At 59.6% G+C, this 11,016-nt stretch overlaps 1 protein-coding gene across 2 annotated transcripts in view; it reads left to right on the forward strand.

Moving 5' to 3' along the window:
• Positions 1-3,216, forward strand: part of KCNN1 (potassium calcium-activated channel subfamily N member 1) — a 50,790-nt gene extending 47,574 nt beyond the window's left edge. For both annotated transcript variants that reach the window (XM_054013638.1, XM_054013636.1), the window contains exons 8-9: positions 1,567-1,636; positions 2,829-3,216. In XM_054013638.1, coding sequence (XP_053869613.1) covers positions 1,567-1,636; positions 2,829-3,116 — 358 coding nt within the window. In that variant the 3' untranslated portion in view covers positions 3,117-3,216. The remainder of the gene's footprint in view (positions 1-1,566; positions 1,637-2,828) is intronic.
• Positions 3,217-11,016: the final 7,800 nt, after the last annotated feature.

The following is an 11,016-nucleotide window of genomic DNA, read 5'->3' on the forward strand; positions in this document are numbered from 1 at the left end:
GGGCAACTGCCGAACTGATTCCCCCTCATTGATCCATTCAGCAGCCTGAACACCATGGCTAGCAGCCATGTAGCAGCTTACCAGGGCTTCTCTCCCTGCCGGGGGCTTGAGTCTCTTGGTGTGTGTCTGCTCCAGCCAGAGGCTCACCACCGCTCAGGTAGCATGTGCCGGGCAGCCTGCCTGGGACTCCGGGTCTGTCCTCACAGAGCCAGCCCGTCACAGGGGCTGCGTGGCCTCATCTTCACGGCTGTTTTTAGCCACATTAAAACTAGCGCAGGGCTGCTCGGCCGAGCTGCAATCACCCCTCTGATTGCAGCGGAGACGTCCCCAGAGTGAGCGCGGGCCGGATCCGGCTCTCGGGCAAGTTGGCAGGGGAGTGACACCCACGTTAGCCTCAGCATCCCAGCAAGGGGCTCGTGGTGAACGGAGCTCTGTGGGTCCCCGTCGCTCTTTGCCACCCTGATGCTAGAAAAGGCAGGGCTGGATCCTATAGCCCGGGGCAGCTGGATCTAGGGGCAGGCTTGGAACACAAGATCTAGAACCTCTTAGAACTCCCAGGGCTCCCGAATTCCCCCCTCGTAGCCTTGGATGGCATTTCAGGGCACGGCAGAGGAGGGATTGAGGCAGTGAGATGGGAACTGCCCAGGGCGGCTGAGCGGAGGCCAATTTAGGGCACAGGGAGGGAGCTGCTGATGGGGGCAGCAGAGAGAGTGGGACAGACATGCCTCCATCCTTTTGCGTCTGTGCCGTCCCAAGGGGTTGAATGCAAGGCTTCCCAGCCCAGGAGCAGGGGAGAGAGGGCTGCCGTGGGAGTTAATTGCAGAACAGGGTGTGGGGGGGTCTGGGCAGCAGCCAGGCCAGGAGTGACTGCAGCGGGGGTGGGGGGGGAAGCGTGCCTGTGGAGAAAGCCCTTCTAAGCTGTGACATCTCCGGTGACTCTCATTCATACGAAGGCTTCCCCACTCCGCATCAGCCCAGCGCTACCCCGAGGTCACTTTTCAACCGCCCAGCCCAGCCCCCATCCCGAAGGGACGTTTGTTGCATCCCCCAGTCGGCCCCATCTCCTCTGCATCCAAATTGACTGTCCGTAGGGCATCTCAGTCCCATTTCCAGGCCTCTCTGCATGGTAGTGGTTCTCTATAGCACCACCGTCTGGTTGTTGTGTGGGTGCTCTCCAGTGAGGCCAGAGCCCCCTTTACTCACCCGAGCCCCACGGGGCCTCAGACACCAAGGTGCCTCCTTGCTCCCAAGTGCCCGCAAAGGCTGATTGCCGACCTGGCACCGGCTCCTGGAGGGAGCTGGGGCGTTGCCGTCTCAGGGAGAGATTTGTTCTCCGGCAGGGCGTGGCGGCTCAGGGCTCGAAAAGCGCGCCAGGAGCAAGGGGATCGGCCCCCTGCCCTGCGATTCCACAGGGGCCGCCTCATTCGACAGCTGCATGTCTGTGCATCGGAGCCAGCCAGCCGGGCTCTGGAACGCTGTGCATGTCCTCGGGAAGGGCCGCCCCAGGCCCCGGTCTCCGGCTGCCGGACAGGGGCCACTGACCCAGTGTCGCTTCTTTCGCTCTAGATTGAGGAGTGTGAAAATGGAGCAACGGAAACTGAATGACCAGGCAAACACCCTGGTGGATTTGGCAAAGGTGAGCTACCGGGAGACGGACGGCCTCAGCACAGCATGCTGCACCTGGGCTGGGCTCTAGTGCAGGGCTGGGCAAACTTTTTGGCCCGAGGACCACATCTGGGTATGGAAATTCATGGTGGGCCATGAATGCTCATGAAATTGGGGGTTGGGGGGGTGAGGGCTCCGGCTGGGGGTGCGGGCTCTGGGGTGGGGTTGGAGGTGCAGGAGGGTGCTCCAGGCTGCGACTGAGGGGTTTGGAGGGCAGGAGGGGGATCAGGGCTGGGGCAGGGGATTGGGGCACAGAAGTGAGTCACGATGCACGCTCCGGGTGGCGCTTACCTCAAGCAGCTCCCGGAAGCAGCGGCATGTCCCCTCTCCGGCTCCTACACGGAGGCGTGGCCAGGCGGCTCTGCACCTTGTCCCGTCTGCAGGCGCTGCCCCTGCAGCTCCCGTTGGCCATGGTTCCTGGCCGATAGGAGCTGCCAGGGTGGCATTTAGTGCGGGGCAACGTGCGGAGCCCCTTGGCTGCCCCGTGCATAGGAGCCAGAGGGGGGACATGCCGCTGCCTCCGGGAGCCACACAGAGCCACAGCACGTGTGGAGCAGGGCAAGCCCCCGACCCCGCTCCCCGGCAGGAGCTCAAGGGCCGGATTAAAATGTATGAAGGGCCGGATGAGGCCCCCGGGTCGTAGTTTGCCCACTCCTGCTCTAGTGGTGAGAGCAGGGGGCTGGGAGCCAGGACTCTTGGGTTCTGTTCCTGACTATGCGAGGGGAGCACGAGCTAGTGGTTCAAGCCGGGGGCTGGTAGGCAGGAATCCTGGGTTCTATTCCCAGCTCCGGGAGGGGAGTGAGGTCTGGGTTATGGGAGGGGGAAAGGGTCTAGTGGCTAGAGCAGGGGACTGGGAATCAGGATTGCTGGGTTCTATCCCAGCTATGGGAGGGAAGAGGAGTCTAGTGGTTAGAGCAGGGGACTGGGAGTCAGGGCTCCTGGGTGCTATTCCCAGTTCTCCACTGGCTCTCGCTGGGTAGCCTTGGCGGAATAATCACTTTGGTACGTCACTGTCCCCTGGCTCTGAGTCCTAGCCCTTGGGGATGGGTATCAGGAGCCCTTAATGGCTAGCGCCTTGGGAGCTGCGAGGCCAGGAGCCCTGCGGCTGCCTGCTGAGATGGCGTCGGTTCTGAGCGCCTGGCCTCGCCCCTTCTCTCCGGCAGACCCAGAACGTCATGTACGACATGATCTCCGAGCTCCAAGAGCGCAACGAGGACCTGGAGAAACGCATCAACACCCTGGAGAGCAAGATCGACTCGCTGGGCCTCAGCCTACACGCCCTGCCCGGACTCATCAGCCAAGCCATAAGCCAGCAGCAGCGAGAGCTGGCCAAGCGCTGCGCCCCCAGGTTCTGCCCCATCTCCAACAGCTCCGAGAGGTCCTCGTGGACGCCCACGCGCCGGCGGAAGTCTCCTTCCACCGCTCCCCACACCTCGTCGGAGAGCGGGTGACACCAGGGGGCGGGCCCGGCGCTCGGGCCCGTTTATGTCTGGCCATTGTGTGGCTGATTCTGTTTGCTTTGTTCTGTAAAGCCCTGTACAGTTAAACTCCTGGAGTTCCTCGTGCTGGAGTGAAGCTAGAGCTGCCTCATGGGCCCAGGGGGGAGTCAGGGGAGGAGGGGCAGGGCGGATAGAGGTGGAGGGCAGGTGCCCCAGGGCTCATGGCGAGGGAACCCGGCCGCCCTCGGAACGGGCACCGGTTGGGTGGAGCCAGGGCACTGCTCTACGTCGTCATGACAATGGGCCATACAGAAGCAGAGTGGTTTAGTGGTTAGGGCACAGGGCTGGGAGGCAGGACCCCTGGGTTCTTTAGGAGGCTTTGGGAAGTGGGGGAGGGGGTCGAGTGGTGACAGGAAGGGGATCTGGGTTCTGTTGGGAGCCGGGAATCTTGGGGGCTAGTTCTGGCTCTGGGAAAGCAGTGGAGATCTAGTGGTTAGAGCTGGAGGGGCAAGGAGCCAGGACTCCCAGCTTCTCTCCCCAGGTCTAGGAAGGGGGGTGCTGTCTCGCGGTTAGAGCAGGGCAGGGACTAGGAATCAGGACTTCGGGGTTCTGTGCCTGGCTCTTCCGCTAGGTGACCTCAGCTTAGTCACTTCACCACTCTGTGCCTCAGTTTCCCCATCTGTAAAATGGGGGATAACGATACTGACCGTTGTAAAGCGCTGTGAGATTCCTGGCTGCACTATTAAGCCAATACAGACTGTGAACAGGGCAGGCGCAGCTGATCCCGCCTGGCCCGAAGAGCTTGGCTGACGATGGCTCCTGACCACAGCGCCACACGGCAGCCGGGACCCAGGATGGGTCTGGATCCGGCTGCGGATTGCGGAAGGAACTCTGTGTAGCGAACGCCGGGGGGAGCGGGGGGCAGAGCAATGCCCTGGCATTCCAGGGAGGGGGGAAGTGAGCAGGGTGGGGATTTCACTCGGAGCTGCCTGCCCCACAAGCCCTTAGAGCTCTGCCCTGGGGAGGGAGGGATGGGCACAGGGGGCTGGCTCCCCCCCTTGAATGATGTTAAAAGCTAAACGTTATATGAACTACACCTCTGGCATCAATCTTCCAGGTGAGCCACTGAGGTTTTCTATCATCACAAATGGCAAGGGAGTGGCTGCCGGGCGACGGGGAAGGGGAGGGGAGGTGGGTGCCGGGCGACGGGGAAGGGGAGGGGAGGTGGGTGCCGGGCGACGGGGAAGGAGGATGGAGGTGGGTGCCGGGCGACGGGGAAGGGAGGGGAGGTGGGTGCCGGGCGACGGGGAAGGGGAGGGGAGGTGGGTGCCGGGCGACGGGGAAGGGGAGGGGAGGTGGGTGCCGGGCGACGGGGAAGGAGGATGGAGGTGGGTGCCAGGCGACGGGGAAGGGAGGGGAGGTGGGTGATGGGGGAGGGGAAGGGGAAGGGAGGGGAGGTGGGTGATGGGGAAGGGAGGGGAGGTGGGTGCCGGGCGACAGGGAAGGAGGATAGAGGTGGGTGCCGGGCGACGGGGAGGGGAGGGGAGGTGGGTGATGGGGAAGGGGAAGGGAGGGGAGGTGGGGTGCCGGGTGACAGGGAAGGAGGATAGAGGTGGGTGCTGGGCGACGGGGAGGGGAGGGGAGGTGGGTGCTGGAACCGGGGAGGTGTCTGTGAAACATCCCAGGGCTTGACAGAGCCCTGGCTGGGATGATTTAGTTGGGGTTGGTCCTGCTTTGAGCAGGGGGTGGGCCTAGATACCTCCTGAGGTCCCTTCCAACCCTGCTAGTCTCTGATTCTATGATCCCCAGGCTGAGCCGTGGCCCCACCACGAATGCCCGAGGTCCCTGCCCCTGGGGGACAGGCTGCAGGGTAACGGCTGCGTCTCAAGCGTACTCAGCGCGATTCACAAAGCGTAGGGAGGCTGGGGCCCAGGAGAGACTGGGCCAGGGGCATTCTCGGTGCTGAGCCGGAGGCTCCCACCTGTGCCTGTCCTGGTCCCTTAGGGGAGACGTGGTCTGGGGACACGGCGCCGTCACGGGGATCAAAACCCAGGTGGAGGAACCTGCCTGGGAGCAGGGACAAGCCCAAGCCAGGGTTCTGGTTCTGTCCCAGTGGACAAGTTCATCCTCTAGGCCAGACTTCCCAGAGATCAGACGCACGGTGTGGAGTTTTTAATCCGAATCCTAGTGGGGGAGGGTCATTGACACAAGGGAATATCCTGGGGTGACACCGACGGCCCCGTTCTCCCAATCCTGCTGCTCACCCCCCTCCCTGGGTTTTGTGAATGGTCTCAACCCAGCGCTGCCTGAATCCCCTAAGACACACAGGGGATGCTCAGCCAATCACAGGCCGCCTGTGACTGAACGTTCTTTGAGGCGGGTGCCTGGCGCAACAGACCGTTCCATTGTGATTTACCAAGGGAGGGGCATGGCTGGTCCCCATGGTAAATGGAATTTTAAACGTTTGGCAAGGAGAGATTTCCGCGCCTTGCACCATCATTTGCACCAGTGCAAAGTCAAACACTGCCGAGTCAGAGTAGCAGCGTTTCACGCCCGCTTTGCACTGGTGCAAATGGTTGCACAGCGGTGCAGGGCCTCGGTCCCCTGGCCTCCAGCTTCACTCCAGTATGTGGGTTCTGATGGCAGAATCCAGGGAACTTTCAAATCAACCCTTTTCCTTTGAAGCCAAACTTCAGATCCTGGCAGGAGCGGCGGGAGGACGGGGGGCGAGGGGTCTGGTCCTTTGTGACTTTTCCTTAGGAATATCGAAATTTTTTTTTTAAGGGAAAAATAAAGAAAGAAAGAGTCCAGCGTATGGCCAGTGTTTTGTATGCACTGTCGCAGGATGCGGCGTGGCGAGATCTGTAATATTTACTGGACGAGCGGTTTACTTCTTTCTCCTCCTGCGATGTCAGCTTGTCCTGAGATACTCGTGTTATCTCTGGGGCTCTGGGGAAGTCTTGGTTGGGGGTTCCTGGATTAGAAGACGACCTGCAGAGGGAGCCAGCTACGGCGCTGAAGGAAAGCCAGAAGGTTGGCTAGTGTGTAACTCACCGGTGAGTGTGTCTAGCAGGGAGATCTGGGGCAGTAACGGATTTTTCGGTTCACTGTCAATTCCGGAGGGAAAAAACTGTTCCGGGTCGAACCGAAAACAAACGTTCTTGAAATGTGGGGCAAATCCAAGTTGGGGGGGGAAAATGTGTGTCAGGTCGAAGGAAACGGTTCGTTTCCAGTTTGAGCCTTTCTGCAATTTGTCCTTTTTTTGAAAACACAGTGAGCTAAACCATGGAAACTGTCCAACAAAATGTTTTGATTTGAGTTTTGTCACCGTTTTTTTCCGACTGAGCCAGTTCGGCGAAAGCGACACAAATTCACGGGAGGTTTTGGGGTTGCCGAACCTGCATTTTTGGCTACAAAAAGTTTCGGTGGAACAACGTCACCCAGCTGTCGTTCTGGGCACCCCTCTGGGCCCGAGCTACAGCGCGGAGTCTGGGCAGCCCCTGCTGGGGCACCTTGGCTCTTGGCGAACTGCCTTGTGCTTTGAGCTCTGGAGCTGCCCAGCTCAATCCCCTGGGATTGCAGCTGTCAGGGTCCTACAGCTCATTCCGCAGGCTTGATAGCCGTGGCTGGGCCAGATCACGCATCCTGTGGAAGCCAGTAGGAGCTTTACTGTTGATTTTGGAGGGGAAGCAGCATTTAGGGGCTGCCGCCCACATGGGTCTTGGCCTTGGTTTGGAAACTGGTCGTCCCGTGACCTGCAGGGACGGGGCACGTGAAGACCTCAGGGCTGGATTGTAGCTTGGTGCAAATTGCTTTAGCTACAGACATCTCTGGGGACTGACTGCAGCAGGGCTGGAGTTGATCCAAGAGCCCAGCGTCAGCCCTGGGTCACGGAGGAGTCAAGCAGCCTTGAGGGCATTGGCAGCGTCCCTGGGCTGGTTCCATGGCCAGGGGGAGCACGGGAGCTGCTGAGGTCCCGTGGGGGTGACTTGCTGCCTGTCGCTCTCCTTTAGCGTGCTGAGTGGCCAGCTCCACTGGAGGGGATGCTCACCCTTGAGCTGAGCAGGGCCGGAGGAAATATTTGTCTGGGATGGTGTTGGTGATTCAGTAAGAGGTGCTCTTCCCTTGTGTTAGCTCCGACCAGCACAGTTCCTGAGCTCTTGCAGTCACCAGAGACCCCCTGGCACTTTACCAATGAGTCGGGACCTCTGGCCTCCCGGCCAAATTCCAACTGGTCCAATCGCATTCTGCAGGAGCCAGGCTTGGTCCTGGCTCTGAGATGAAGGATTGGTTCATAACACCCTGGGGAATGGGGAGCCAGGACCCCTGGGTTCTATCCCTGGCTCTGGGAGAGGAGTGGTCTAGTGGTTAGAGCAGGGGGGGACTGGGAATCTGTACTCCTGGTCCCAGCTCTAGAAGGGAGTATTCTCTAGTAGGTAGAGCAGGGATCAGGACTCCTGGGTTCCATTCTCCTTGTTGTAATCTGGGCAAGTCACTTCACCTGTCTGTGTCGGGGTTCCCCCCTCCCTAACATAGGGATAAGCCTCACCTGCCTCCCTGAGGGGGCTTTATGGATTAATTAACTAATTTACTTTGCAACTGGGCAGAGGATGGCGATGCAGATTGTGCCCTCGGCTCCAGCTGGCAAAGGCAGGAGCTCGCCCCCTCTCGCTGGCATTCCTTAGGGCTGTGGGATCACAACCAGCGAAGGGCTTTGATGCAGAGTGAGTGACTCTAACGGAGCTGGGAATGTGTCAGCCGAACTCTCCCCGCAATCTGAGCCCCGCCGGGCAGTGCGGGGAAGGAGCACAGAGATCTGAGACTGGATCACATCGGACCACACAGCGAGTAGCCATGCCCTCCGCAGAACCCGGCAGCCAACGAGTATGGAGGGGACCTGGCACCACTCCAGGGTGAGCTGTGAGCCAGGCCGGTGCATCTGGGCCATTAGCATCAGGCATAGAGTCCGGAGTGGGGGGCAGAACAAGCCAGAGCCTTGCCCCAAATATCTGCCCTTGGCCGTGTCTGGTTCGAGGGGAATCAGTATGGACTTTTTCCGGGGTACTAGATTCACACCCAGCAAGCCAGGGGCTTGAGCGGAGTGCTGAGTGCTGTGGGTGGCTGAAAGCCAGGACTCCTGGGTTCTGTCCTCAGCTCTGTGAAGCTGAGGGGGTCTCATGGTTGGAGTAGGGAGGGCAGGGAGTCAGGACCCCTGGGTTCTCTCCCTGAATCTGCCCCTGAGCCGTTGGCTACTCCCATCTGAACCAACCCTCTGACTTGTATGAGACTCACGTCCCTCTCCCCGATCTTGTCCTTTGCATAGAGACAATAAGGCAAAATACCCTAAAATCCCAGTGGCAACTCAGCTACTGAACCCCCTGGAATAACCCCCTCCCCACAGAGCCTGCTGCTGCACCATGCACAGGGCTCGGGGCGGGGCGGGGCGGGGGGGTTAATGCTAGAGCAGGTGACTGAGGCTGGAGGCCAAGAGGCAGTTCAGGCTCCGACCCTTCCCCTTTAAGCCAGGGCCATGCCTGCCCCGTGCCCAGCGAGCCCGGGGGGGAGATGTTCATTGTGGCTGGTTTTATTTGATTTGATTTTATTTTTGAAAAATCCTCCTGCCAAGCGCCTTGTGAGGCGTGAAATGAACTTCAGCTGTTAATTGAGGGCTGGAATGGCAGCTGTTCGGTAACTATCCCCCTCGCCCACGGACGCCCAGCCCGTCCATCACTCTCTGCCGCTTGGCCAGGAACGCATCAATACGCCGCGGCGCTTCCCCTTCCCATTATGGATCCAGCCTGCGAGCTGCCCCGGCCTCATCCATCAACCTGCCACCTCGGCTTCGCTGAGAGCCGGCGCCGGGGAAGGAATCGTCTCCACTGCGCTGCGCAGGCCCCGTCTGGACGTGCCAAGCTGGTTCCCCGCCTCCCCCGACGAAATACAGTCCAGTGTGAACCGACTACAGAGACGGTGGGATTGAGGGGCACCAGTGGAACTGTGTGTATGGGGGAGCCCAGGGCTGGAATAGCGACAGGCTGCGGATCAGGCTTGGGGGGCACCAGCGGGAGCCGGTGGGGGGGGGGAGAGTCCAAGGCTGTGGCTGTGTTTATGATCTGAGTGAGCCAAGCCCAGAACAGGGCTCCCCCCTCAGCTAGGTTTGGGTCAGTGTCAACTACTGGCACCTCGTGCGTTCCCTGGCGGGCCCAGCATTTAACACTGGCGTCAGTGGGCCAAATCCCCGGCTGGTGTCGATCAGCCCAGACGCCAAGTGGGGGTAGGGAGTTGGATCAGTCTCCTCGACTCTGACCCTCAGACAGCGCCCCCGGGATAGGCTCAGCTGGTGAGGCCCGGGAGCCCCGTGGGTTTCGCTGGAGAGGCTGTGAACCGACCCCTCTGGCTCAGCTGGGCGGGTGAAGTGATGGTAAAGGGGGATTCTCTGGGGAGGCTGCTGGACGCAGACAGGCCCTGTGGTTCTTTGGGGCTCTCTAGCTCCCAGTGTCCCCCTAAGCCACCCAGGGCAGCTTTGGAGCGGATCGAGTGCTTAGTGCTTCCACCAGCCGGAGAGGAGAGGCCTCTGCATGAGAAGCGAGTTGGGCAGGTCATTGCCTGCCAGCCAGAGACACCGAGGCCCCTGCTGGGAGCGGGCCTGCCGCAGGCCAGCCGCTGCCAGAGCCCGCCTGCCCCTGGCGTGCAGTGAAACATGCCAGGCCGGCTGGACACAAGCAGCTGGATTCGTGCGGGGCTCGGGCGTATTTTCATTAGCAGAAATGCACAGCAGAGCTCCGGGGTGTCTGTGTGGGAGGGCCTGGGGGAGAGGGTGACCCAGGAATGCTGTGGTAGGGCACCACTAATGGGGAACTGGAACCTTTGCAATGAAACAGGGAGGGTGTCTAGGCCGGTGGCTAGAGCAGGGACAGATGGGGATCAGGACTCCGGGGTTCTAGTCTGGCCTCTCAGAAGACAAAGGGGGAGCCTAGTGGTTAGAGCAGGGAAGCCAGGAGCAGGGACTGGGAGTCAAGATTCGCTTTGTGATCTTGAACAACTCCCTTCTCCCACTCTGTGCCTCGGTTTCCCCACTGGTAAAGTAGGGAGAACACCACCTCCCGCCCTGGACTCCAGATGTGCAAGGCAGTGGGGGGCTGTGCTGTGATTTCTGGGTGGAAACGGCGTGTGGCTCGCTCGGTTTTCTGTTGCCCAAGAGCAGGTGGCTCACAGCCACAATGACGGTTTCTGCTTTGAGATTTGGGGGTTGTAGGAGCCAAACCATGGGGGGCGTGAAATTAGTGCAAACCCCACTGGGGGACCCCACAAACGCCCCCCACCTGCACCTGGGTTTCCTGGGCTCTTATTGGCGGCCTGGCTAAGAGCAGCCCTACAAGACTGCTTAGTGAAGAGGGAGAAACAGTAACAGGAAACTTGGAAATGGCAGAGATGCTTAATGACTTCTTTGTTTCGGTCTTCACCGAGAAGTCTGAAGGAATGCCTAAGATAGTGAATGCTAATGGGAAGGCGGTAGGTTTAGCGGATAAAATAAAAAAAGAACAAGTTAAACATCACTTAGAAAAGTTAGATGCCTGCAAGTCACCCGGGCCTGATGAAATGCATCCTAGAATACTCAAGGAGCTAATAGAGGAGGTATCTGAGCCTCTAGCTATTATCTTTGGAAAGTCATGGGAGACGGGAGAGATTCCAGAAGACTGGAAAAGGGCAAATATAGTGCCCATCTATAAAAAGGGAAATAAAAACAACCCAGGTAACTACAGACCAGTTAGTTTAACTTCTGTGCCAGGGAAGATAATGGAGCAAGTAATTAAGGAAATCGTCTGCCAACACTTGGAAGGTGGTAAGGTGATAGGGAATAGCCAGCATGGATTTGTGAAGAACAAATCATGTCAAACCAATCTGATAGCTT

The sequence above is a fragment of the Malaclemys terrapin genome, chromosome 24 (assembly GCF_027887155.1).
Source record: "Malaclemys terrapin pileata isolate rMalTer1 chromosome 24, rMalTer1.hap1, whole genome shotgun sequence".
Taxonomy (NCBI): domain Eukaryota; kingdom Metazoa; phylum Chordata; order Testudines; family Emydidae; genus Malaclemys; species Malaclemys terrapin.